This window comes from Eleginops maclovinus, chromosome 3 (genome assembly GCF_036324505.1).
Source record: "Eleginops maclovinus isolate JMC-PN-2008 ecotype Puerto Natales chromosome 3, JC_Emac_rtc_rv5, whole genome shotgun sequence".
NCBI classification, from domain to species: Eukaryota; Metazoa; Chordata; class Actinopteri; order Perciformes; family Eleginopidae; genus Eleginops; species Eleginops maclovinus.
In genome coordinates, this window is record NC_086351.1 from 589646 (window position 1) to 617271 (window position 27626).

At 45.8% G+C, this 27626-nt stretch overlaps 1 protein-coding gene across 5 annotated transcripts; it reads right to left on the reverse strand.

Annotated features, from left to right (window-relative positions):
- Positions 1-727: 727 nt before the first annotated feature.
- LOC134862253 (CREB-regulated transcription coactivator 2) lies at positions 728-27502 on the reverse strand. Of its 5 annotated transcripts, none has more exons than XM_063880050.1 (16): positions 27331-27502; positions 21488-21589; positions 20753-20869; positions 19328-19389; positions 16679-16747; positions 15922-16028; positions 14641-14667; positions 14409-14488; positions 14101-14150; positions 13631-13899; positions 9535-9962; positions 8875-9096; positions 7795-7980; positions 7344-7415; positions 6613-6781; positions 728-5909 (listed from the first exon to the last, which is right to left on the reverse strand). In XM_063880050.1, the coding sequence occupies exons 1-16, from the start codon at positions 27487-27489 to the stop codon at positions 5719-5721; spliced, it is 2310 nt and encodes a 769-aa protein (XP_063736120.1). In that variant the 5' UTR covers positions 27490-27502; the 3' UTR covers positions 728-5718. The 5 variants fall into 5 exon arrangements, with proteins under 5 accessions (XP_063736120.1, XP_063736119.1, XP_063736122.1 ...); XM_063880049.1 differs by having other exon boundaries at positions 7795-7983; XM_063880052.1 differs by lacking the exon at positions 20753-20869 and having other exon boundaries at positions 7795-7983.
- Positions 27503-27626: the final 124 nt, after the last annotated feature.

A 27626-nucleotide genomic window follows, 5' to 3' on the forward strand; every position in this document is an offset into this window, starting at 1 on the left:
TCTCTCCTGTGACCTGTCTCCATGCTCTGTGTCTCTCCTGGGACATGTCTCCATGCTCTGTGTCTCTCCTGGGACATGTCTCCATGCTCTTTGTCTCTCCTGTGACTTGTCTCCATGCTCTGTGTCTCTCCTGTGACCTGTCTCCATGCTCTGTGTCTCTCCTGTGACCTGTCTCCATGCTCTGTGTCTCTCCTGTGACATGTCTCCATGCTCTGTGTCTCTCCTGTGACCTGTCTCCATGCTCTGTGTCTCACCTCTGACCTGTCTCCATGCTCTGTGTCTCTCCTGGGACATGTCTCCATGCTCTTTGTCTCTCCTGTGACTTGTCTCCATGCTCTGTGTCTCTCCTGTGACCTGTCTCCATGCTCTGTGTCTCTCCTCTGACCTGTCTCCATGCTCTGTGTCTCTCCTGGGACATGTCTCCATGCTCTAATGTTCAGAGAGCTCTTTATGTTTCTCATACTGCCTGTGCTGCAGCTCCTCTTTTCACCCTCTGTCTGAAACCAGAGCCCAGTCTGCTCTGATTGGTTAACTGGCCGGCTCCGTTGTGATTGGTCAACCGCTTAGAGATGTCCCGCCCCTTAGCCTATCACGTGCAAGGTGTTGGAGCGCTAGCCAATAGAAATAAAAGCTGCTTGCATTTTCCCTCTTCTTTAGTCTAAAGGTTAAAACGTCTTTACTTTGACAAGATAAAGACACATCTGATTTATAGAAATTAACTTCAGTGTTCCAGTTTTTTATTATGAATGATTTTAATGGAAAATATAAAATTATAGGGACAGTCGTTTTATTGAAAAAAAGAAAATCTCAAATAAAAAACTTAAAGAACCCAAAAATGTTCAGAAATAAACATGGGGGGGGGGGGGCAACATATCACAAGACATATTTAAAACACACAAATACAAGCTGTTGTTCAAAAACTCTTCAAAGCTCCTCCTCCTCCTCTTCTTCTCTCGTCTTAAATATACTGTATTTATTTTCTTGTTTAAAAGATATTATCTGAGGAATTATATACAGACAGACCACTTTGGATTAAAAAATAAAACGTCTCTATAGTCAGAATAACATTAATAATCATTAGATTTTTTCTACCTTTTGTTAGATAAAAATATGTTGCTCTGCTCGGACAGGAAGTGCAGGTACGCGCGGAGGCGGGGCTAAGGGCTGTCAATCACAGTGACCGGGGTTAAAGGGCAATCCCACCAAAAATTGTTGAATGAAGTCTATGGATAAAAGTCTTTCCTTTATTTTCTCTACGGACAGTTAGACTATTTTCATCATCCATCAATCTGCCGTTTCATCTCGTGTACTTTAGGTCTAAAACGATCAAAGGTTGGATTTTCTGCTTTGAGAAGGCAAAATGTCACATTTGCTCGTCCTTCAGACGTCGTGATTAACGGATATTTCTTAATTATTAAATATTATTGAACTTTTATTGAAAAAGCAGTGGGAAGTTTCAGGAGGGCGTTTTTCATTTTGCAGATTTCCAAATAGGAGGATTTTGTAGTTGTAAATCTAGAAAATGCAGATTTTCCCCTTCAAATGTTTAAAGTGCTGCCAGGAAACAATCTCTCTGTTGGTCAGAAAGGGTTTACTGAGTCCAGAGATATGGAGATGGGGTCAGGTGTCTGGTCAGAGGGCAGACAGTTTACGGAGAATAAAGAGGGGATGGATGTCCGGTGGGTCTGCGGGGGACGAGTGGCAGGCAGCAGGCTGACACTGAGACTGAGATTTCTGATCCTTTCTGTTACTCTCCTTTTTCTGGAGAGGAAGTAAAGAAACCTCTGGATCTATTTGTTGTTGGAGGTGCGATATATGACTCACAGCTTTAAGACGTGAAGACACTATGATTCTGTTGATGTGCATCGTTTGTGGAAGTCTTTCTGAAAAGTCTTTCACTTCTGCTGCGTTTAAACACCTATCTCTTCTTCAGACACTATTCAGACTTCAATCAGAAAAATATCCGCTAGATTAATCGATGAAGATGAAAATAGTCTTTGGGTATATTTAGATCTCACAGCGGTGCGCACGGGGAGTCTCTCTTGGCACTTTGTGGTAAACGTAGTAGATGAACATTGGTGGATTGCCCTTTAAGAAGCTGAAGGCAGCGGTAAAGCGTTCAAACAGGACAGGTATGCAGCTTTGTACACGTTAATATTCTTTCAGTAACAGAGAAGCCGCTCACATATGCAGTTAACATTCAGCTTCATCATTTAAATGCATAATGTTTATATAAAAAACGCACTTCAGGCGACGGCAGGCGATGCATCGTCAGCGAGACCCTCGGCTCGAAGGGGAATGTGTGGGAAACATGACGCTGCAGATCTGCATCCAAACCTCCGACTCTCAGAACAAGGTTCGACAAAGAAGGCCAGATTTTCTTTAAAGGTCCCCTATCATGCAACACATCAGCATGCGCCCCCCCCCCCCCCCCAGTGTTCAGAGACTCAGGGACAAAGACCCCTTCTCTTTCTGTCCTGATCTGTCTCTATAAAAGCCAGACTGAAAATCAGCTGATCAGTTTGGCCGCTCTGTGATGTCACAATGTTCGTTTGGGGTGTGCAACCATTAGCCAATAACCAAACCCCCCCCACCTGATCACCCGGAGCTCCTCTTGGAGTTTCTTTGAACCAGGGGTGTCCAAACTACGGCCCGGGGGCCAAATGAGCCCGCAGGCCATATTGAATCGGCCCTCAGCACATTCTAAAAGCATAATGAATACGGCCCACAAATCAAACTTCTGCTGCTCTTATATTTTACTTCTCAGATATATGTTCAGATATATTAATGAGCCCAATTTAAAATAAAGTCAGTCATTTAGAATCTAAAACATTCTCTAACAAATCTGAGTTGATAAAAAACCCAGTAATTTATTTCTATAACCAGCTGGAGATGTGACCTTCATGTTCCCTCTGATTATCAGCACTCTGAGGCTCCTGTTTTAAGGGATGAGCTGCAACAGAACAAATGAACCCTGAAGACAGACGGGATGTAGGCTGTTCTTTCTGAAAGCGTTTTCAAGTATCACGCATTACTCTCCTACATCTGATTTGTTTTGCTAACTTATAACTTCACTTATGAGGCGATATTCTCCTCTATCAGGGGCCCAGCTCTCCGTATGTTTTTCTGTATGTGGCCCTCGGTGAAAAAAGTTTGGACACCCCTGCCTTAAACCAATCAGCTCTCAGAGGGGCGTGGCCAGCCGCAGCTCATTAGCATTCAAAGCTACACACTTCAGGAACAGGGCTGAAACAGAGGGGGGTTATGGAGGATGACTTGTTTGGGGTTTCAGCCAATCAGAGACAGGCTCTGGATATATCTGGGATCTGCGATATACTGATGAAGAGGAGGATCATACAGGACCTTTAAAAACAAGCAGGCTTAGGAAAGTGAAGATGTAACGGTGGTGTAAAAGGCCTGTGATCACATCGGACACCGGCTAACCTGAAAAACACGAGCTTCTTTTTGGTGACTCTGGAGGAAAATTCAACAATTTATTTTAGATATTTGGATCCGTGATTCAGGGCCGGGTCTGCCGTGATTCAGGGCCGGGTCTGCCGTGATTCAGGGCCAGGTCTGCCGTGATTCAGGGCTGGGTCTGCCGTGATTCAGGGCCGGGTCTGCAGTGATTCAGGGCCGGGTCGGCCGTGATTCAGGGCCAGGTCTGCCGTGATTCAGGGCCGGGCCTGCAGTGATTCAGGGCCGGGCCTGCAGTGATTCAGGGCCGGGTCTGCCGTGATTCAGGGCCGGGTCTGCAGTGATTCAGGGCCGGGTCTGCCGTGATTCAGGGCCGGGTCTGCCGTGATTCAGGGCCGGGTCTGCCGTGATTCAGGGCCGGGTCTGCCGTGATTCAGGGCCGGGTCTGCCGTGATTCAGGGCCGGGCCTGCAGTCTTCTTTGGACTGAAATAGGATTAGTTAGAAACCGAAGTGTGGCGGCTTTGTCCTCTGTGTAACAGACTTAATTTTTTCCCTCTTGACTCATTTTTAATATCCATTAAGGATTTTTACTTTTCTTGTCATATTCCTGTGGAAAGTATACGGGGTAAATTTCTTGTTGTGTCTTTCTCCCTTCAAATGTAGTTCTTAAACACCCAGCGTCGGTGTGGGAGTTTTCTCTTGTTGGAATATTTGTTCTGCGGCTTAACGATGGTGTTAAACGGTGTGTGAATCAATAACAAACCTGTTCTAAACCAAATGTAGTTTTGGCGGAGAGTTAGGACGGTGTTGGCGAAGTCCGTTGGGACTTGTCGGGAAGCTGGAAGGTCACCGATTCAAGTCCCCGAAAGACCAAGTGCTACCGAGATGTCCTTGAAGGCACCGCTCCCTACCCTGCTCCCGGGCTTACATATCAGCCCACTGCTCCCAACACTCTGAGGCGTCAGATGCAGGATGTACATTTCCCCTCTGTGGGACCAATAAGGGTTTATTCTTCTTCTCCTTTGATTTGAACCGGGGCTGCTCATCTTTTTACACCAAAAATCACCCAAAATGGAGTGAAAAAAGGTCAGGTGTAAATAAATTACTGATAAAATTCACAAAATCTACGCATTTCTCCATCTTTCTGAGGCCCTTCAAAGTCTATTTGCAAATATTATTATGACGTGTTATCCGGGAACTCTGGGGGAAAAGCTCGGGCGTTTTGAGGGAAGCCTCGTCTGTGACCACAGGACGACACGAGGGTTTTAATGGGACACCAAGGAGGAAGTCGCTTGAGAAGCAGCAGCATATCGGGGGCTTTGCACGCACTGAACACACCTTTGACCTGCTGTACCCTCTTTATTCTGAGGAGAACCTCAGGGACCTCTGTGACTGTCGGAGCAGGGAAAGCTTTTATTTAAAAAAATATACAGACCTCTAAGTCATGGCTGAGTTCCTGTTGGAGTGGCGGATAAAGCAGAGGAGGCGAGCCCCTCACCTGAAGTACTGGGAGCGCACGTCCTCCCCCCTGCAGCAGTGGGACAGATCCTCAGGGTGCATATTTCTCTTAACGACCGCACAAGCATTGCTGGTTTTACAGACTGCTCTTTTTACATAAAGCCGGCGTGTTGTTTTTGCATTTACGCGAGTGCATTTTTCCTTGACATGCAGGTCGAACAAGCTAATGCCGCAAGAGAAGCGCTGTGTCTCAATCCGGGTACTTCCTTCAGTACACCGTGTGTGTCCTGACCTGTCTTACACCACACACACCGCCAGCTAGCTGGTTAGCAGCGATTGTTCGTGCTGCTGAATTAACCTGGATAATGCACGGGGCTTCTTTCGGACACGAGTATAGTGGTACGTTACGCCTTGATGTCAGGCATCTCACCAAAAATAATTCAAAATACCATTGACTTCCAGACAAGGGGACAGGAAGTGCTAAAACACTGACTCACCACCGTGTTGACCCAAATTAGGGCTCTGCTTCTTTTGGACCACAGAGTCGTAGTATGATTTGGGATAGAGAGGTCACATGGTGTACACTGTTCCTCACAGTGCTTCACTTACAGCCCCCCGGTCCTCAGTGCTGTACTTTGCATTGGGACGCACAAACCAGCTGGTGTGAGAAGAACCGAAGTACGCGGATGGAGACACAGCAGAGGGCGCATCTGGACTTAAAGAACTGCGAGAGCTTTTGTCACGGTAAACTCCCCCTCTCTCAGGTCCAGGAGAGAAATGTCCTCTCGCCGAGACGCTTGGAGGTTTTACTCCCAAGCGCAAGGTGGGGGTGGGGGGGGGTGTCACTTGAGCCGGTCAGATCTGAAGGAGTCCTCCACGGCGGGGTCGGCCAGCATCAGATCCCCGTCCAGCATGTCCAGAGCCATAGGGTCCATCCGGAGCGGGTCATCCAGAGAGAAGGGGTCCATCTCGAAGCCTGGGACGTGAGACAGAGCGCTGGTGATCTCTTTAGACAGGCCCGGGGGGGAGTCTCCTGCAGAGGGAGGGAGGGGAAAGGAATTAAACATGGAAGAACAAGAGCACAGGAACACTCAATTATCTAAACCAGTATCAGGGTCTCTGCTCCTCTCTCTGGGGGCGTCCCCCTCAAACCAAAATACAGATTTACCCGTAAAATATAAAGTGATGCCAGAGAACAATCTCTCTGTGGGTCAGAAAGGGTTTACTGAGTCCAGAGATATGAAGATGGGGTCAGAGGTCAGAGGTCTGGTCAGACGGCAGAGACAGCTTACAGAGAATAAATAGGGGATGGATGTCCGGTGGGTCTGCGGGGGGACGAGTGGCAGGCAGCAGGCTGACACTGAGACTGAGATTTCTGATCCTTTCTTTTACTCTAGTAAAGGAACCAGAGCTCTGGGTCTATTTGTTGTTGGAGGTGCAATATCTGACTCAGCAGCTTTAAGCCCTGAAGACACTATTATTTTCAGCTTCGCTCTGATGCAGGATTTACACCTGAAAGTGGGTGGGGCTTAATTTTGACCCCTGGATATAAACTGTGTATTCCATGTATACACTCTATAGATAGATATCCTTCATTATTGATGTTGTTGTTTATCTTCTGCTCTGACCTGTATATCGTTATTGTTTTCCAAATGTACTTTATTTACTTCTACTTTGGAATCGGCGCTGAAACATTGCACATCGGCCGCTGGCGTTATATCGCCCGATAAACCCACCGGTGAGGATGATGTTGGGCACATTGAGGCGTCCGTCCCCCCCGCAGTAGTTCTGGTTCTGGTTGTCCTGCAGGTCCAGGGGCACCTGGCTGTTGGAGGGGAACTGGTTCTTATCGGAGCTCAGAGCGTGGTTCAGAGAGAGACAGTCGCCCGGGCTCTCTGCGGAAAACTGGAGCACAGAAAACAGATTCAAGGCAGGAGAACTGGAGGAGGATGATAACCATTATAACCAGTATGAGCTGCTGGCATCAGGTCAGAGACAGGGTCACCAGTCAACCCCCACATTAAAGACAGAGCTAGATCCCAGACCTGAAGTCCGTCAGAGGGAGAGTGAGTGAGTGAGTGTGTGAGTGAGTGAGTGAGTGAGTGAGTGAGTGAGTGAGTGAGTGAGTGAGTGAGTGAGTGAGTGAGTGAGTGAGTGAGTGAGTGAGTGAGTGAGTGAGTGAGTGAGTGAGTGTGTGTGAGTGAGTGTGTGTGAGTGAGGAGTGAGTGTGAGTGAGTGAGGAGTGAGTGAGTGAGTGAGTGAGTGTGAGTGAGTGAGTGAGTGAGTGAGTGAGTGAGTGAGTGAGTGAGTGTGTGTGAGAGTGTGTGTGTGTGTGTGAGTGAGTGAGTGAGTGAGTGAGTGAGTGAGTGAGTGAGTGAGTGAGTGAGTGAGTGAGTGAGTGAGTGTGTGTGTGTGTGTGTGTGAGAGAGTGTGTGTGTGTGTGTGAGTGTGTGTGAGATAGAGTTACCTGCTGGTTGGATTTGCCCGTGAGCTGCAGGCTCAGGTAGGGGTCGTCCAGCAGAGAGTTGAACAAGGCATCCTGAGAGAGGACAAAATAAATCAGAGGATCCAACACCTCCTTCAGGACCTGGACCAGAGTCCTGAAGGAAGCCTGGAGTACAGACCTGAGTACTTCTACTTTTACTAAAATACAAGACAGAGTACTTGTACTCTGACTGCAGCACAGATCTGAGTACTTGTACTCTGACTGCAGCACAGATCTGAGTACTTGTACTCTGACTGCAGCACAGATCTGAGTACTTGTACTCTGACTGCAGCACAAATCTGAGTACAAGTACTCTGACTGCAGCACAGATCTGAGTACTTGTACTCTGACTGCAGCACAGATCTGAGTACTTGTACTCTGACTGCAGCACAGATCTGAGTACTTGTACTCTGACTGCAGATCAGTCTCTCACGTTGTAGAGGTCGGTGGCGAGGCAGTGGCTGATCTGCTGGAGGTGGGGGGGGCCGCCGGCTCGCTGCTCCGCTTCCTGTTTGACGAGGCACTGAGAGGAGCCCTGGACACACTGATCCATCGGCCGCTCGTTCTTTATCAGCTGAGAGTTCCCCGTGGTCAGCTGCTGGCCCATCGGCCTCTGCTGCTGCTGGAGACACACACTGTGAAAGCCTGAGCGGGACACGCGTCTCATATCTGGGAGGACATGTCTTCGCTCTGGATAAAGACATAGCTGAAGGAGCAGCACTGCAGGAGACAGAGCTCTTTGTTTTTAGACGAGTAAACACTTCTATCAGAAAACAGAAGACGTTTGAGCGTCTGTGGCTTACGATGTGACAGATTCCTGATTCTGGTCAAATGTAGATCAAAAGGAGTTTCCCAGCTCAGTAAAATATCTGCTTATAAAAATATCTTATTTCAGAAGTGTTTCCGAGCTAGCTGTTGTTCTCTAACTGGTTACCAGAGGAAACACCTCGCTGCTATCATTCTATACTGGAGTCTGGAGCAGCATCACACTGAGACTCCAAGAACACCTCCTCTCTCTCTCCTCAGTCTCTCCTCTCTCTTTCTCTTCTCCCCTCACTCTCTCTCTCCTCAGTCTCTCCTCTCACTCGCTCTCCTTTCTCTTCTCCCCTCACTCTCTCTCTCCTCTCCCCTCACTCTGTCCTCTCTCTCTCTCCTCTCTCCTCACACTCTCTCTCTCCCCTCACTCTCTCCTCACTCTGTCCTCTCTCTCCTCTCTTCTCTCCTCACTCTGTCCTCTCTCTCTCTCCTCACACTCTCTCTCTCCCCTCACTCTCTCCTCACTCTGTCCTCTCTCTCCTCACTCTGTCCTCTCTCTCTCCTCTCTCCTCATGCTCTCTCTCCCCTCACTCTCTCCTCACTCTGTCCTCTCTCTCCTCTCTTCTCTCCTCACTCTGTCCTCTCTCTCCTCTCTTCTCTCCTCTCCTTACCCTCTCTCCTCACTCTCTCTCTCCTCTCTCCCTCTCTCTGAGTACTTCAACCTCTACTTGAGTACAGATCAGAGTCCTCCTCCCACCTCGGAGCTGAAGTGCAGGTGCTGGCTGTGGGAGTTGCGGAGGTTCTGCAGGTGGAGCTGCTGCTGCTGAGCGCTGGGCCGCGGCTGCTGGAGGCGCTGCAGCTGTTGCTGGCTCATGGGAGGGGGCTGCTGGGAGCCCTGCTGGTGCTGGTGGGACTGGCTGAGCGGGTAGGGAGGGAGCCGCTGGTCCAGAGGAAGTTTGCTGGTGTCCAGAGGGACGCCCTGTGGATGGGGGGGGGGGGGGGGGTAAAAAAGACCTCAGAAAGTTATGATAGAAATGTAGAGAAGGGGTCTCCAGCTCATAGAAGCTGCCGGAGGCTAACCTGCAGATGTTGGGTTTACACAGTCAGCATGAGTTGCATTAATGAGCTTTTATACAGTAGTTTGAAATGGTTTGGCCGATTTGGACATATTTGTGTTCTTGAGGACGCTGAATCCATTTCTGATATTTTCAGGATCAAAACTTGATCAGAAATATGACGTACTTTATTTGTACTCTCAGTGCTCTCCTCTGTTTCTACAGCCAGCCTGACGTCTAAGGTTTCTAACAGAGACCACAGACCTGGTCTGTAAGCGGTTAAAATAAGTGAAGGTCATGAAGGAGGGACCCCTGATACCGGCAGGCGTCCTCCACAGAGTAGCTTCCTGTGTCGCCGTTACCTGTGTGATGGAGGACAGCGTGGGGGAGATGGTGGGGGAGAACTGTTTGGAGTGATGCCTCCGGGACTCCCCCCCCATGGGCAGGATGAGGGGGGAGAGCTGCGCCCGTCTCCGTGGGGAGGTGCTTAGGGATGGTGAGAAGGAGGAGGAGCCGCCACCGCCGTATCCGGGGTTACCGCTGGACACGGACTGCAGGGAGGAGCTACTGAGGGAGGAGTGCAGCGATTGGCTGCTGAGGGAGGACTGCAGCGAGGGGGAGGAGCTCAGCGAGGACTGCAGAGAGGGATTGCTTAGCGACGAGTGCAGGGAGGCGGAGCTCAGAGAGTTGGAGAAGGAGTGGTTGCTGAGCGACGACTGGATGTTGGGGTTGCTTAGAGACGACTGCAGGGAGGGGTTGCCGAGCGTGTTCTGCAGGGACGCCAGCAGACCTGAGGAGGGAGAGATCATCAGACAGTATAACAGATCCAGGAACCCCCCACCTCACCACTGACATTCACACATTACTTTTCATATCACACGTTTCTGACGGGTTGTGTTTGAATATGCTAATGAGGCGCTATGTGATGCTAACTGCTGCTGGGTTCAGGAGAAATCTGCAGACAGTGCGATCAACTCCTGGATGTCTTCTTTGCACCAGAATGAAAAAAAGACAAAAAAAGGCAAAAGTCTCAAAATCCAACCCTGAAGAGAAGAGCCCCACGTGCAATACCATGTAAAAAAGGGCAGAGTTACTTGTTGACATCCGTTGTAAGGCATTTCATTGATCATTTGATCTGCTGCTTTAAAGGAATCATAGCAAAAGTGTCAGATATAAAAAAGTGTGATACTGGAATGTCTGAAGTCTTCCTTTTAAAATATAAATGAAATTTGTCTTCACGTCTTAAAGCTGTGAGTCATATATCGCACCTCCAACAACAAATAGATCCAGAGCTCCGGTTTCTTTACTTCCTCTCCAGAAAAAAGGAGAGTAAAAGAAAGGATCAGAAATCTCAGTCTCAGTGTCAGCCTGCTGCCTGCCACTCGTCCCCCGCAGACCCACCGGACATCCATCCCCTCTTTATTCTCCGTAAGCTGTCTCTGCCGTCTGACCAGACATCTGACCCCATCTCCATATCTGACTCATTAAACCCTTTCTGACCAACAGAGAGATTGTTTCCTGGCATCACTTTAACATTTCAGAATCTGTATTTTGGTTTGAGGGCGCACACCCTGATACTGGTTTAGATAAAACCCAGAAGAGGATTTTGTAATTTTGCAACTCTTTTTCCAAATAATTGAAAATAAATAAACATAATAACCTTATGAACATAACCAGGAGTCCTATGAAACAGTAACGTGACCTTCATGTACCACAACAATATATATAACAACAACAACAACAAAAGTCATCCATCAGCCTTTAAGAGCTGCTCCACTGCAGTAAACAGCGGGTACAAACCTCCTCATTATTGGGACACAATGCTTCACATGGATCTTATCTCCGGAGAGTTATCGGGGATCAAACCTTCCCCAGATGATCTCTGCAGGTGAAAACATCCTCAAGTCCCCAAACACACCTCCACCCTCCTCCACCTTATTTAAACACACTCAGTAGATGCATAATATCAATAACGTGATAACTACGGTGGCCCACAGGTGCCAACGCGCTACATTGGCCCCAAATCTCTTCCATCAGGAAGAACTGCAGCTTCAGAGAGGATGCAGATATAGAAACACAAACCAGAACTCCTGCAGAAACATCTGCAGCAGCTCTTCAACACATGCAGCATCTAGAGAACATTCAGCAGAGGAAACATGAGCAGTTTACTAAAAGCTGCAGAAACCAAACGCTGCAAGAAGCTCCAACACAACGGAGACCAGGGGACACTAAAGAGAGACACACACAGCTGGAGACCAGGGGACACTAAAGAGAGACGCACACAGCTGGAGACCAGGGGACACTAAAGAGAGACGCACACAGCTGGAGACCAGGGGACACTAAAGAGAGACGCACACAGCTGGAGACCAGAGGACACTTAAGAGAGACGCACACAGCTGGAGACCAGGGGACACTAAAGAGAGATGCACACAGCTGGAGACCAGGGGACACTAAAGAGAGACGCACACAGCTGGAGACCAGGGGACACTAAAGAGAGATGCACACAGCTGGAGACCAGGGGACACTAAAGAGAGACGCACACAGCTGGGACCCTGTAAATGTGGGTTAATATTTGACCTGCTGTCTCTTGTTCTTCTTTCAGAAACCCTGTGGGTGAGGGTCTGGACGACAGACTGATATTATATCCATACTACACTTTTACTTTTAGGGCTTTTATTCCTGGTTTTGAAGGCTGTGCTACATTCAAACTGTTGAATTTACCAGCCTGGTGTAGCTCTTCTATTATGACTCTTGAGCTCTCTTGCTGTGAGGCTGCAGCTTCCTGCCCGCGGTCGCTGCAGCCTCACGTACGATAAAAACACGGCAACATTTTCCGACTGCACTTCCGCCCCTAAAAGAAAGAAGAACCACCCTCCTCTCTTTTCTCTCTCTGAAGGCTAATTATAGCGTCTGGCCCCACCGTACACCCCCCTCTTTATCTCATCCTCTCACCCACACACTTCCTGAGCTAACTGCTCTTTACTTAGCCTCTGATCCACGATTAACACCAGGTTCACTGAGCCGGAGGAATACTCAGATCAGTACTTGAGTAAAGTATAAGTACTCAGGTCTTGTACTTGAGTAAAGTAGAAGTACTCGGGTCTTGTACTGAGTAAAGTAGAAGTACTCAGATCTTGTACTTGAGTAAAGTAGAAGTACTCAGGTCTTGTACTTGAGTAAAGTAGAAGTACTCAGGTCTTGTACTTGAGTAAAGTAGAAGTACTCAGGTCTTGTACTTGAGTAAAGTAGAAGACTCAGGTCTTGTACTTGAGTAAAGTAGAAGTACTCAGGTCTTGTACTTGAGTAAAGTAGAAGTACTCAGGTCTTGTACTTGAGTAAAGTAGAAGTACTCAGATCTTGTACTTGAGTAAAGTAGAAGTACTCAGATCTTGTACTTGAGTAAAGTAGAAGTACTCAGGTCTTGTACTTGAGTAAAGTAGAAGTACTCAGGTCTTGTACTTGAGTAAAGTAGAAGTACTCAGGTCTTGTACTTGAGTAAAGTAGAAGTACTCAGGTCTTGTACTTGAGTAAAGTAGAAGTACTCAGGTCTTGTACTTGAGTAAAGTAGAAGTACTCAGATCTTGTACTTGAGTAAAGTAGAAGTACTCAGGTCTTGTACTTGAGTAAAGTAGAAGTACTCAGGTCTTGTACTTGAGTAAAGTAGAAGTACTCAGATCTTGTACTTGAGTAAAGTAGAAGTACTCAGGTCTTGTACTTGAGTAAAGTAGAAGTACTCAGGTCTTGTACTTGAGTAAAGTAGAAGTACTCAGTTCTTGTACTTGAGTAAAGTAGAAGTACTCAGGTCTTGTACTTGAGTAAAGTAGAAGTACTCAGGTCTTGTACTTGAGTAAACTAGAAGTACTCAGGTCTTGTACTTGAGTAAAGTAGAAGTACTCAGGTCTTGTACTTGAGTAAAGTAGAAGTACTCAGGTCTTGTACTTGAGTAAAGTAGAAGTACTCAGATCTTGTACTTGAGTAAAGTAGAAGTACTCAGGTCTTGTACTTGAGTAAAGTAGAAGTACTCAGGTCTTGTACTTGAGTAAAGTAGAAGTACTCAGGTCTTGTACTTGAGTAAAGTAGAAGTACTCAGGTCTTGTACTTGAGTAAAGTAGAAGTACCAGAGTGTAGGAATACTCTGTCACAGTGAAAGTATTCTAAATGTTCCTCCAGTGAAAGTAGAAAGTACTCTCCTCTAAATGTACTTAAAGTAGCGACAGTAAAAGTACTCATTGTCTGATTGGTCCATTTCAGAATAATATCTCTGATATGTTTTATAATGATTGATCATTAAAGTGTTCTCAGAGCTGGTAAAGGTGCAGCTAGTTTGAATGGCTTTGTATACTGCAGGGTAGCTGCTGGATTTACTGCAGGTGAACTACAGTCTGATTTAAGGGGTTATATTTCAGTCACTGAAGGGATTCATTCAGGGACGGATCAGGCAGACGGGTGGAGGTGTACCTGGCGTGTGGTGGTGGAAGTTGGCGTTGCCGCCCTGAGCGTTGGCGGCGTTGATGCCCAGCTGAGTGAGGGTGGAGGCCAGGTTCCCCGTGCTGCTGCCCCCGCTCAGAGAGGTGCATCCTGGGTAGCAGGGCTCGTCCTGGTCCAGCGGCGTGGGCAGCGGCGACGGGAAGTGAAGGCTGGAAAGGTCGGGCAGCGAGCCGCCGGTGTTCAGCGCTGACGGAACGCCGTGAGCCGGAGTGGACGGCTGCTCCGGAGACGTGAAGATGCTGAGGAGACGGGGGGGGGCAGTAGTGTTTAGCAACTACATACAGTACTGTACTTACAACTTATGGTATGTAAATAGTGTGTGTGCGTGTGTGTGTGTGTGCGTGTGTGTGTGTGCATGCGTGTGTGTGTGTGTGTGTGTGTGTGTGTGTGTGTGTGTGTGTGTGTGTGTGTGTGTGTGTGTGTGTGTGTGTTAAACTTACTTGATGCCAGGGACTTCACAAGATTTGGGCCGGGACGACAACAGAGGCAACTGGAAAATAATAAAGAATTAAAGCTAGGGTTTAAAGTTTCATTTAGTGGAGGGAACACAGGGATTTTAGCCCTTGCAGACCGTTTACAGGCACTGAAACCTAATGGGACACACAACAGGAGAGGGGAAAACCCCCCCAGAAAAAGCAGAATATGGAAAAGTTAATAAAATAAAGGCAGTTAGAAAATGGAGAGGATGGGGATAATGAGGAGGGAACAGAAATACTTTAAAAAAGAACAGAATTATAAATATCTTCACCTTCTTGGTGTCCCAGGGTTTGAGCAGTTTCCCCTCATCCAACATGTTCTCTTCGATGGGGGGCACCGGGTACGGAAACACTGAGGGACAAAAATCAATATGCAAACACATTCCTGCTTTGAGTCTCAGTCAGGAGTGGAGCTGTTACTCACCGATCTGATGGTTTATGTTCTGCTAAAATATACCGAAGATATCTGGAGTGTGTGTGTGTGTGTGTGTGTGTATAACTCACTTCTTCTGCCCTCTCCATCACTCTGCCCTGCAGGATGACACACACACACACACACACACACACACACACACACACACACACACACACACACACACACACACACACACACACACACACACACACACACACACACACACACACAGTTTATACTCAGAACTTCCTGTAAGGACAACCTGTTTATATTCTGTGTTTTTTCAGACAGGAGACTTTTGTGAACCGTTGAACAAGTCACCACATCCAAAATACAGAAGAAAGACAAAACACACATCACACCACTTTCACTTTCTGTCCCTGTGGTTTCAAGAGACCTTGCTGCAGGAACCAGTCCTTAAACATGACTCAGCACTTAAGGACTTCCTTTCCCCTGGTCCGGAGGTCAATGGTTTCTGAAAGTGTGTTTGGTTGTTATCCTGAAATAAGATCTGTGGTTAACACAAGCTGAAGGGATTTTTACTCTACGACATAAAATAAGTAGTAAACCCCCACTGATGGATTTAAAAACAGCTGTTGCTAACAAGAGTCTAAATGAGACGACTAAACGCCATCACTCCCAACATTAGCCGCCTTTAGCTTAGCGGTGGAGACCTGAAGTCATGTGACCGTGCTGTAGTTCCTTTATAGCCCAACATTTGCCGCCTTTAGCTTAGCGGTGGAGACCTGAAGTCATGTGACCGTGCTGTAGTTCCTTTATAGCCCAACATTAGCCTCCTTTAGCTTAGCGGTGGAGACGTGAAGTCATGTGACCGTGCTGTAGTTCCTTTATAGCCAACATTAGCCGCCTTTAGCTTAGCGGTGGTGACGTGAAGTCATGTGACCGTGCTGTAGTTCCTTTATAGCCCAACATTAGCCGCCTTTAGCTTAGCGGTGGTGAGGTGAAGTCATGTGACCGTGCTGTAGTTCCTTTATAGCCCAACATTAGCCTCCTTTAGCTTAGTGGTGGTGACCTGAAGTCATGTGACCGTGCTGTAGTTCCTTTATAGCCCAACATTAGCCTCCTTTAGCTTAGCGGTGGAGACGTGAAGTCATGTGACCGTGCTGTAGTTCCTTTATAGCCCAACATTAGCTATTTTTCTTCAGAAATCATAAAGTGGTGTTAATATGTGGAGATTATTTTGCTCTCCTGTATGTTCTATAGGTTTTAGTGGATGTAAATGGTCTGCGGGGCTAACATCCCTGTGTTCCCTGCAGAGATTAAACAAGAGAAGTGTGTTTTTCTGTCTCTAGAGGTGATGTGTGTGTGTGTGTGCGTGTTCATGTTCATGTTTGTGTGTGTTGCCTCACCTGAGCGTCTGCTGTTCTGGGGGGTGAGGGGGTGGCCCCCTGTGGAGAAGGGGTCTCCCGGGGGGGGGTTCATCACGCTGGTGTGGAGTGCCGAGTCAGAGTTAGTCCTGCGGGTCGAGAGAGCCAATACAAAGGTAAACACTTGGATCAGAACATCTCTCTCTGAGACCGACGCTGTTTCAATCCCCACTGTGATATTTGACAGTCAGACCTGTGAGGCTGGCTTCAGCTGAGAGGGGGTGTGGAACCCTCAGTCAGACTTGTTTCACTGAAGCTCGGACAGAAACCACAAATAACTAGTTCTACATCCGACAGCTTCTTCTCCAAACAACATTATTATTACGTTCTTCAACAGGGACTGCGCACGTTAAATAACATTTAAAGTTGGCCATTTGAAACCTTTATTAAATAATACATTAAAAAGGACACGCCAGGAAACAAAACAGACATACACAGAGAAAACACGATCACCACAGAGTACAGTTTTAGGTATACGGTAGACTCACAGGTGTTACTACAGAACAGAAAAAGAGAGGCAGATTTGAGACTAATTTAATTTGTGTGAGGCTGCAAAAAAGATCTCTTAATCGAGTCACCAAAAGGAAGAAGAAACAACACATTTCAAAATAAAAGCCCGACAGGGTTCTCATTTTTGCACCCAACATGTTTTCATTATTTCGTCCTCCACTTCCACTCTGATGGAGGCGCTGGAGGAAGGGAGTAAAAAAGGAGGAGGAGGAGGAAGAGGAGGATTCACCTGTTGAGTGCAGTGACGGGGAGACGAAACAACTGGCTTTTATCCCCGGGGAAGTTTCCGGACCAATTCCTTTTTATGATCGACAAGAACAAAAAAGTTACCACCGGGAAAAACATCGGAGAGAGGAAGAGGAAAAAAGAAGCAGCAGGAAGGAGGAGGCGGGCTCAGAAAAGCAAGCAGAGGAGGAAGATGAAGGCAGTGAGCGAGTTTATTTAAGAGAAAATAAGAAGTTTTAGGTCCTTAAAGGTCAACGATGGGGCCAGAAGCACCTCAGAGGGGCGTGGCCAGCAACAGCTCATTGGCATTAAAGCTACAGACACCCAATCAGCTCTTTAGGAACCAAGCTGAAACAGAGGGGGTTATGGGATCTGTTTGGTGTTTCAGCCAATCAGCGACAGGCTGCGTCTACTGTATATCTGAGACCTGTCCTATATTGGTGAGAAAGAGGATCCTACGGGACCGTTCCGTGTTGCTGTAAGCACAAACCCTCGCTGTTTTTGGTTTTTTTGCTCCGCTCTCAGCACGTAGTTTTTGCCCTGCTGATGTCATCCATCGTTTGGTTGTCACTTCTCCAGCGCCTGGTCTGGTTTAAATATAAACAAAACTGCCTCAGAAGCCGTGATTTAGATCTTATTGAGTGGGACTTTTTGTAGCCCCGTGCAAACTACCACAAGGCTTTTATTTTGACAGGCATTTATATTCGTTTTCCTCTTAGCGGTTTCTGATCAGGTCTGAGTTGAAGGGCCCAGGGTTTACTTATCTGCTGCTTAGTGTTTCTCTTATTGTGAATCCTCTCCTCGATTACTCGTTAAGGGCGGAAAAATGTCGATGATGCCGACCCTAAGCATCTTCTTTTGTCCACAGCTGAGAAATATTTAGTTAACCGACAAAAGGGAGAGAAAGTTCATTTCTAAGAAACTTTTGAATGAACTATTTTGAGCGATTCACTAAATAGTGTTTTTAAAGATAAATAAGTGCAGATTAATATTCCATCAGCTCTCCGGTTCTTTTCTTCTTTAAAGATCTTACTTCAGACTCTTTGAATACACAGTTATTAAAAACTGTGTGTGTGCATGACAATCTGTACATGTGTGTTAGTGTAGACTTGTGTCTGTCTGTCTGTCTGTCTGTCTGTGTTTTGTAGGAAGGGTCTCCAGGCAGGACGCAGGCGGGGTGGTGAAAAATGAAAGGTTGCAGAGAACAGAAGGAAAATCCTCACAGAAATAAAAAGGATAGTGATTCCGAGAAAGAAGAACTGAGAGCTTTTCAAAAACCATGAAGCCCCGGCTAAAATCCACTTCCTGTTAGTTGTCTGGAGGTTAGTGCTGCGGAGGAACACACCGCCGTGAAGACCTTGGTGAAGCCTCAGCGTCGCCCCCCATCCTGACTGCCTGTACATGCTTAACACCTGAAGTACTTCATTAAATACTACATATGATTCTATGAGTACTTTCATTACTGCCAATACTCTTGTAATCTTAAATGCAGGAGAAGAGATCTGAGTGCTTCTATAGTTAGATGCTGCTTTTCCCCTTCAAAATAAAAGCATAAAATGTAAATAACAAATAATTCCAATAAGGAAGGATGGGCCTCGCTCACCTACTGGTAGCACTTGGTCTTTCAGGGACTTGAACCAGTGACCTTCCAGTTCCCAAGAAAAGTCCCCTATGGACTTTGTTGGTTTGTTTACAAGAAAGAACCCTGATATAAAAAAGGCACACATTTACTTCACTTCTTAGTCAGATAACTTCGTTTACCATTTAATTTTGATAAACCAGTCATGGGTTTCAGATTGTATTTAGTTCCCTCTGGTCTCCTGTAATGGCGTCAGCGTCGTATCATAAATGGACTTTTGATTCAGACTGTAAAACATTTTTACCGTGCATCTATTTTAGAGCCTGAAGGATTTCAGACGTCTGGATCAAAGTGTCAGAGAAACAAGCTAACATTATATATTAACTCATGTTATTTTATTATGAAATATTATTTTTCTAGCTGTTTTTGTTTATTTTAAATGAATCATTCTTTATTGTGATTATTTTAGTTATTTAAAGAGCATTGTATGCTTTTATTTTGAAGGATTGAATATTGGAGACGCATCAGACTGAGCATGTTTTTTTATTTAGTGCCTGATTTCTTTAATTTGTTGCTACAGTTAGCCTTTAGCGCACACTCCCTCCACCATATGTCCACCAAACTGCATTAAAGACACTTGACGGCTTATTTTATCGAGTGTATCTGTGTTACTCATCATGCAATTCGTTCTGTAGAAGAGGAGACGTTTCAGCTGCTGGTAAAATCCTCCCGCACTGGATCTGAAGTTACCAGAGAAACAAGCCGAGCTAACGCCAGCAGCAGCCCAGCAGCGTGCCGGGAGATGGAACTGCTCTTTGCTCTCACTATTTTATTATTCGGTATTTCAAAGCTTCGTCTGGAGGATCTGCAGACAGCTGGACGCTGCGTTTCCCCCTCCTGTCCTCCGGGGCGTCCCTCAGACTTCACAAAGGTTTCCAGGAGCAGTGCGAGCAGAGGAGTCAAGATGCTTCAGAAATAACAAACATGGCAGACAGGAAGTAAAGCGAGGGGGGGGGGGCGTGGTGTGTGTGTGTGTGTCTGTGTGTGTGTGTGTGTGTGTGTGGGGCGGGTTACCTTCTCCAGCTGGGGTCCGGAGGCGGGGACAGATATGCGGAGTTATACGGCGAGTTGTCCACCTGAGGAGATCAGAGTTAAGGAAACACAAGCATCCTGATCATAGGCCTCATTTATACTGGGGGCGCTGGGGACACCGCCCCCCCACACACACTTTGCATTGGGATAATCTGTCAAACATATTCTGAAAATAGCGTGCACAAAGAATTGTATACTTGTAGGCCTGACCCTATCCATCCCTAAATCCCACCCCCGCAGCTCCGGGGACAGAGGCGTTTCTGTGAAACTTGTGATGGTAATTAGGAAAACCCCCCACCTGAGAATCCCAGGCAGAGCAACGGGTGGGTTCGATCGCTGACGCTGGCCTACGCTGATTCTGCTGGAGGGAGGAGGAGCGGGCTGCAGAGGGGGCTCAAAGTGAAACATGTCATCCAGGCCTCGGTTGAACCACACACTCCAGCACGTGCACGGCGCTCGGCTTGCTGCTCCATCTCTGCAATGGGACCCCTCAACAACACGCCGGTCTGTTACCCTGGCTCCTGATTGGTGGAAAGAGCTCCCCGTTGACATCAGGACAGCAGAGACTCGGCAGATCTTCCGTCAAAAACTGAAAACGCATCTGTTTCCATAGAGCTGGTGAGCAGCTAGCCCACCAGCTCTATGATGGGAGGACTGGTTTGAGGTGAATATATCCGACCTGTCCTTGTTGTTCGGAGTTTGATTCTCTATGGTTTTTGAATGTAGGTCTCTTTGTATAGAAGTGTCAGCCTTTTATCCAAAGAGACCTACATACATTCATTTCTGAGGACCAGCCCCACCGGAGCACCTTGGGGCGGGGGGTCTCGCCCAGGGACACACTGACTGTAATGCTGTTGCTGATAAGCCCTAAAAATAGACCCGATGACAGAAAGTGAATTTCAGCGAGATCAAATGCCACCCGTTGTGTGAGGGGTTGACAGCGGGGCATTGTTTGTTGTTCAGGCTGAACTCACACACTGCACAGATCCATAAAGGACCCCGGGGCCGCAGTTCGTCTCTGTAAAGCAAATCGTTTTTGGAAATGCTTTAAGAAATAAAGTGTATTTATTATTATTTCATCATAATATTACTTTAACCCGAAATGAAATAAGATTTAACTGAATCTGAAACATCCATAGTATTTGTAATCATTCACTCATCTGGACAGGTTTAGGTGGTGTCCTTGTTGATGGTGCAAATGGAGCTGCTGTGAAGTCAAAATGCTCGACTCGATCTGACGACAAACAATCCGGTATTATTATCATCTTTCCATCCATTCTCTCTACGCCTAATGACTAATTATTTGGTGTGAAAAGAATCAGCCAATTGATGTCTTCAAACTGACTCAGGTAAACACCACACACTGCTCACAGCTCGTCTCAGGTGCAGTTTCACACGGAAGGATACCTGTCGGTTGCGGTACGGTCGCACCGGTGAGATGAAGCGGCGATCCCTCTGCACTCGCTCCACCAGACCGTGGTGTCGGGTGGAGCGAGTGGACTCCAGCGAGGAGGGGAAGGAGCCCTGAGGGAGGCAGAGGGGGAGAAGTTCAGGTGTACTTCAGTAGAAGTACTAAGATTTGTACTTGAGTAAAGTAGAAGTACTAAGATTTGTACTTGAGTAAAGTAGAAGTACTCAGATCTGTACTTGAGTAGAGTAGAAGTACTCAGATTTGTACTTGAGTAAAGTAGAAGTACTCAGACCTGTACTTGAGTAAAAGTACAAGTACTCAGATCTTGTACTTGAGTAAAGTAGAAGTACTCAGATCTTGTACTTAAGTAAAGTAGAAGTACTCAGATCTTGTACTTGAGTAAATGTAGAAGTACTTAGATTTTGTACTTGAGTAAAGTAGAAGTACTCAGATCTGTACTTGAGTAAAGTAGAAGTACTCAGATCTTGTACTTGAGTAAAAGTACAAGTACTCAGATCTTGTACTTGAGTAAAGTAGAAGTACTCAGATCTTGTACTTAAGTAAAGTAGAAGTACTCAGATCTTGTACTTGAGTAAAGTAGAAGTACTCAGATCTTGTACTTAAGTAAAGTAGAAGTACTCAGGTCTTGTACTTGAGTAAAGTAGAAGTACTCAGATCTTGTACTTGAGTAAAATTAATCAAAACCAATCCAACAGCTGGAGGTTGCTCACCTGGAAGTCCTGAGGGATCCTGCCGATCTGGTTGACGTTGGGCAGTGAGCCTCCGTAGTACGGTCCCTGAGTCCGGGCCAGACGCAGCTTCTGGGCCTGCAGCTGCGACAGGAAACAAAAAATATGATAAAACTTAATCTTTACCGAGAGAAGAACTGAAACTGCACGGGAAATAACGGAGTAAAAGAAGTAACGAGTACTTCACTTCATTTATTCTTTCCATTTGATGCAACTTCAAACTTGGACCCTGTCCTGCTTCTTGGGCTTTTCCCTCTCCTGTAGTGCGTTCTATAGTTTTAGTGCATGTAAATGGACTGCAAAGACTACAATCCCTGTGATCCCTCTTATATTGTACATTGGGCAGATTTTCACTTTCGCTACTTCTGTTTTCATAAGAAATGATATGTTCATGTGATTATTGTATATTTCTATCCATAGTTTTTTAACTTAATCTTCCCTTCTCTATATATTCAACCATACAGTATAATGTTTTTGGATAATTATAATAACAATCTCCATAAAACAGTCAAATGGTAAATCCTATTTTAACTAAAACAACTGAATTCAACTCTTGATAAATAAAAGAAATATTACTCTGTCTTTTTTCTGCTACATCAGGAGGAAAGATGGCATTAACTGTTGTTGATGTGTAAAAGACTAACAATGTCCTCTTTCTAAGAACGTCTTTCCTAACCACAAAACAAACAACGTATTATGACTCAGACGACAACCACTGTTAGTCTGCAGGCTGTGACACAGTAACACCATACTTTACAAAGCGACAAACTCCAAAATAATAATCTCTCCTGTCGCTAGCAGGCCGTCGCTAAGGAGAGCAGGCCGTCGCTAAGGAGAGCAGACCGTTGCTAAGGAGGACGCTCTGATCTAAGGACTGTGTGCAGTCATATCAATCCGCGGAAAGAAGTCCAGTCCATTTAACATCAGCTTTAGCTTTCATCTCTCAGAAAACACAGTGGAATACCTTTCAAACAGCATTTCATATATTTGTGGAGAGCACGACAAATAGGATTCATAAACACTAAAGGGAACAGCAGGAGAAGACAGACAGGAAGTAAACACTAAAGGGAACAGCAGGAGAAGAGAGACAGGAAGTAAACACTAAAGGGAACAGCAGGAGAAGACAAACAGGAAGTAAACACTAAAGGGAACAGCAGGAGAAGACAGACAGGAAGTAAACACTAAAGGGAACAGCAGGAGAAGACAGACAGGAAGTAAACACTAAAGGGAACAGCAGAAGAAGACAGACAGGAAGTAAACACTAAAGGGAACAGCAGGAGAAGACAGACAGGAAGTAAACACTAAAGGGAACAGCAGAAGAAGACAGACAGGAAGTCAACACTAAAGGGAACAGCAGGAGAAGACAGACAGGAAGTCAACACTAAAGGGAACAGCAGAAGAAGACAAACAGGAAGTAAACACTAAAGGGAACAGCAGGAGAAGACAGACAGGAAGTAAACACTAAAGGGAACGGTAGAAGAAGACAGACAGGAAGTAAACACTAAAGGGAACAGCAGAACAAGACAGACAGGAAGTAAACACTAAAGGGAACAGCAAAAGAAGACAGACAGGAAGTAAACACTAAAGGGAACAGCAGAAGAAGACAGACAGGAAGTCAACACTAAAGGGAACAGTAGAAGAAGACAGACAGGAAGTGAACACTAAAGGGAACAGCAGAAGAAGACAGACAGAAAGTCAACACTAAAGGGAACAGTAGAAGAAGACAGACAGGAAGTGAACACTAAAGGGAACAGTAGAAGAAGACAGACAGGAAGTAAACACTAAAGGGAACAGCAGAAGAAGACAGACAGGAAGTAAACACTAAAGGGAACAGCAGAACAAGACAGACAGGAAGTAAACACTAAAGGGAACAGCAAGAGAAGACAGACAGGAAGTAAACACTAAAGGGAACAGCAAGAGAAGAGAGACCAGAAGTAAACACTAAAGGGAACAGCAAAAGAAGACAGACAGGAAGTAAACACTAAAGGGAACAGCAAGAGAAGAAGACCAGAAGTAAACACTAAAGGGAACAGCAGAAGAAGACAGACAGGAAGTAAACACTAAAGGGAACAGCAGAAGAAGACAGACAGGAAGTCAACACTAAAGGGAACAGCAGAAGAAGACAGACAGGAAGTAAACACTAAAGGGAACAGCAGGAGGAAGACAGACAGGAAGTAAACACTAAAGGGAACAGCAGAAGAAGACAGACAGGAAGTAAACACTAAAGGGAACAGCAAGGGAACAGCAGAGAAGACAGACAGGAAGTAAACACTAAAGGGAACAGCAGAGAAGAGAGACCAGAAGTCAACACTAAAGGGAACAGCAAGAGAAGAGAGACAGAAGTAAACACTAAAGGGAACAGCAGGAGAAGACAGACAGGAAGTAAACACTAAAGGGAACAGCAGAAGAAGACAGACAGGAAGTAAACACTAAAGGGAACAGCAGAAGAAGATAATATTGTGTAGGTTAGTCGTACAGTAATGCATCATAGCATATATCATGTTTGCTCATTTGAAATGGAACCAGAACATCAGCAGGTCAGAGTTGATCAGTGAGGTCAATCAGGCGTCTCTGAATGAATCTGCTGAAAAGCTGTCTCAGTGAGCAGGAGATGGAAGCAATGCTGTCGCAGCTCGGTGCCCCTGTCTCTGCCCTAAAACAGATTGAAGCTGCGCTCAGACTTCACCACCAATCCTAAACCAAACCCTTTAGTTCAGTGAAGCTCAGAAAGTCCCCGTTCCTGCCCGAGGCGGTAGGACTGTGAGCGGAGAAAGACTCCCAAAATAAAACTACTTATGGTTTGATGTTTTCTAAAAAGAGCCTAAGTAATTTAAAAAAATGTCTGAAACAAAGACAATATTTAACGCTCTGCCTTCTAGGGCTGCACGGTCTGGGAAAAACATCTATTTGTGATTAGTTTTATTAATACCAGGGGTTTTTGGAAACTATAGTATGAGGTGATCCTGTGGCGCTGATCTTGTTTAGAAGATACATCAATTCTGGAGAACGTGACGGCCGTATTAAGAAGCCTATACTGCATGAAAGGAGCTGCAAGTCCCTGCCTTTTACTTAAACACTTTCCTGCAACTATTTCAAAATAAAAGCCTTTTGATAACAAATGAAGGGATTCTGTCTACTACATACAAAGGGGAGCTTTTATTTTGAAAATGTAATAATAAATCAGTAGTAGATTTTATTCTGCATTATAGCTTTTATTGTGGTACTTTCAGGAGATGTTGCTGCTAATGTCGCACGTTCACACAGTATTTATAGACCTTACTACTTTGTTTAAGTAAAGTAAGAGAATCGAGTACTGCTTCTAGTAGCTGCTTTGAACTGCTGCCTCTGATTTCTGCAGTTTAAAGTGTGTGTGATGTCTGGAAGAGAAACTGCATATCAATACTGAACAGCTTCCAAAGAGGAGCTACGGCTGCTAGCAAGACACACACACACACACACACACACACACACACACACACACACACACACACACACACACACACACACACACACACACACACACACAGATGCTATTAGCTGATTGGAGCGCGTGTGTGTGTGTGTGTGTGTGTGTGTGTGTGTGTGTGTGTGTGTGTGTGTGTGTGTGTGTGTGTGTGTTATGGACAGGGGTACAAAGGATTTCCCAGAAGAGGCAGACCCCATAAGGGCGGTGTTGTCAGTAAATGAGGGGGTGTTGTCAGAAGCTCTTCTCAGACGACTATCCATCACGCTGACTATCGATGAACACGTCCGGTTTAATGAATTGCTTTGGTCTGTTAATCTGCCACTAAAGAGGGAAAGGGCTGCTGCGTGTTTAAGGAGGCAGCAGATCGTCCGGAGCTTTATTTAATAACGTTATCGATGGTGAGACGTCAGTCTGAGGCGACTGATCCATCGCACTGAGCGCTCGCTCTACGGTGATTCATCCGGAAAGTGAAAGCTGATTCATCACAAGAGGAAAAAGTCTGCTTGGATGTTAAACAGCTGGACTTGCATCAGCAGCAGCTCTGTGGGTTCAGAACATTAAAGGGAAGTTTATATACTTCAGGTTTTAGTGGAGGCTGGTGAGTTGGAATTCCAGATTAAGGAAGCCTCAACCTCAAAGGGATTATTTAAGATGCAATTGAACAGAATTGTGCTTTAATTGCATCTTTATTAGCTTTTGAAATGAGAAAACTAAAAGAGAAAGGCTATTTTAACTTTCCAAAGTTACATATTAGTATGTCATGCCCAGCAATAATAATAATATAATAAAACAGGATATTTATTTGGCACTTTTCACAGCGCTCAAAGACGAAAACACGCAATCACGACACAAAATGACAAAAATCACACCTGATGAAAATGTTAACGATTCAAACCAACAGCAACATGCACAGTACTGACCAGCCTGAATTCAGATATTCAAACACAAAATGATCCCCGTAATCCTGCAGCACTCCTGCCTGAAACACCGGAGGAAAGCCCAGCAGCTGTATTGGGATTATTGGGATTTATAGCTCCCATTTAAATCATGCTCAGCCTCAGTTAGAGCTGCCAAAACCAATCCATAAAAAAAGTACACAGCAAAAGCTTTCTACAGAGAAAATGTGCGTGTTGACTCGAGGAAGGAGGAAGGTTAAGCAGAAACGTTTTGATAAAACTCAAAACACAAAAGGTATTATACCGAAGAATAAACCACCCGCAGGTTTAGTCCAGTCAGAGAGTCGTGCTGCTCGATCTCAACTTCAGAATCTTTAACGAACTCTTTGGAACACTTCAGAAAAGCCAGACGGAGTAATTAGAATAAACCTGGTATTCTGTGCTGCAGGTCTGAAGCATCACATCCTGCTTCAACACTGAGATCAGCTGAAGCAGGAGTACTCAGCTCTGGTACTCACTAACAGTAGAAGTACTCAGCTCTGGTACTCACTAACAGTAGAAGTACTCAGGTCTTGTACTTGAGTAAAGTAGAAGTACTCAGGTCTTGTACTTGAGTAAAGTAGAAGTACTCAGGTCTTGTACTTGAGTAAAGTAGAAGTACTCAGATCTTGTACTTGAGTAAAAGTAGAAGTACTCAGATCTTGTACTTGAGTAAAGTAGAAGTACTCAGGTCTTGTACTTGAGTAAAGTAGAAGTACCAGAGTGTAGGAATACTCAGTCTCAGTAAAAGTATTCTAAATGTTCCTCCAGTGAAAGTAGAAAGTACTCTCCTCTAAATGTACTTAAAGTAGTGACAGTAAAAGTAGTCATTGTCTGATTGGTCCATTTCAGAATAATATCTCTGATATGTTTTATAATGATTGATCATTAAAGTGTTCTCAGAGCTGGTAAAGGTGCAGCTAGTTTGAATGCTTTATATACTGCAGGGTAGCTGCTGGATTTACTGCAGGTGAACTACAGTCTGATTTAAGGGGTTATATTTACCATCAGTGATCAGAATCTGTAAAGTAACTGAAGGGATTAAATACATGTAGAGGAGTAAAAGTACACAGTAGTATAACATTGAAATACTCAAGTAAAGTTCAAGTACCTCAAAGTGTACTTAAGTACAGTACTTGAGTAAATATACTTAGTTACTTTACACCTCTGTAAGTGAAGATCTGAGTACTTCTCCCACCTCAGAGTAAACAACACTTAGCCCCGGTGGCTAACGCTAATGCTAACTCCGCTGACTCCGCATCGGAAGCGGACAGCAGCTAACACTCCAGCCGGGAAACAGAGCCTCTGAGCGGCTGTTTTACACCGTGAGGTCCGAGCAGAACTCCTTGTGGAGGCCGGATAATGAGGCTCTCATGGAGCCCGGGGAGGCCTCTGATCCTCCGGGCAGTTCGTAGCAGACTCACCCTGGTGGAGGTGATGTCCATCATGACCTCCTGAAAGGCGGCCGTTTCCTCAGCCTGTCGCTGGGTGTGCAGCGCTATCTTCTCGCTAAACTTTCGGGGGTTCGAAGCCCCGGACCCGGGTCCCGAGGCGGGTCCGCAGCCTGTACCCGAGGCAGACATCTTCACCCGGGGGGAAGACCTGACGTAGTGGAACCGTTCAGAGAGGGAGGAGGTCTCACTCCGCCGAGAGTCTGTCAACCCGGGTTACATTTAACCACGCCCACTTCCAGAGGTGGGAGAAGTACTGAGCTCTTGGT

What these genes read in the sequence shown, in the direction of transcription:
- LOC134862253 (XM_063880049.1), bottom strand. Translation starts at nt 27,489, where the DNA reads ATGTCTGCCTCGGGTACAGGCTGCGGACCCGCCTCGGGACCCGGGTCC. An exon ending in CCAGAACAGCAGACGCTCAG is followed by an intron (nt 14,668 to 15,921) that starts GTGAGGCAACAC and finishes GTCATCCTGCAG; the next exon opens with GGCAGAGTGATGGAGAGGGC. An exon ending in ACCTGCACTTCAGCTCCGAG is followed by an intron (nt 7,984 to 8,874) that starts GTGGGAGGAGGA and finishes GTGTGTCTCCAG; the next exon opens with CAGCAGCAGAGGCCGATGGG.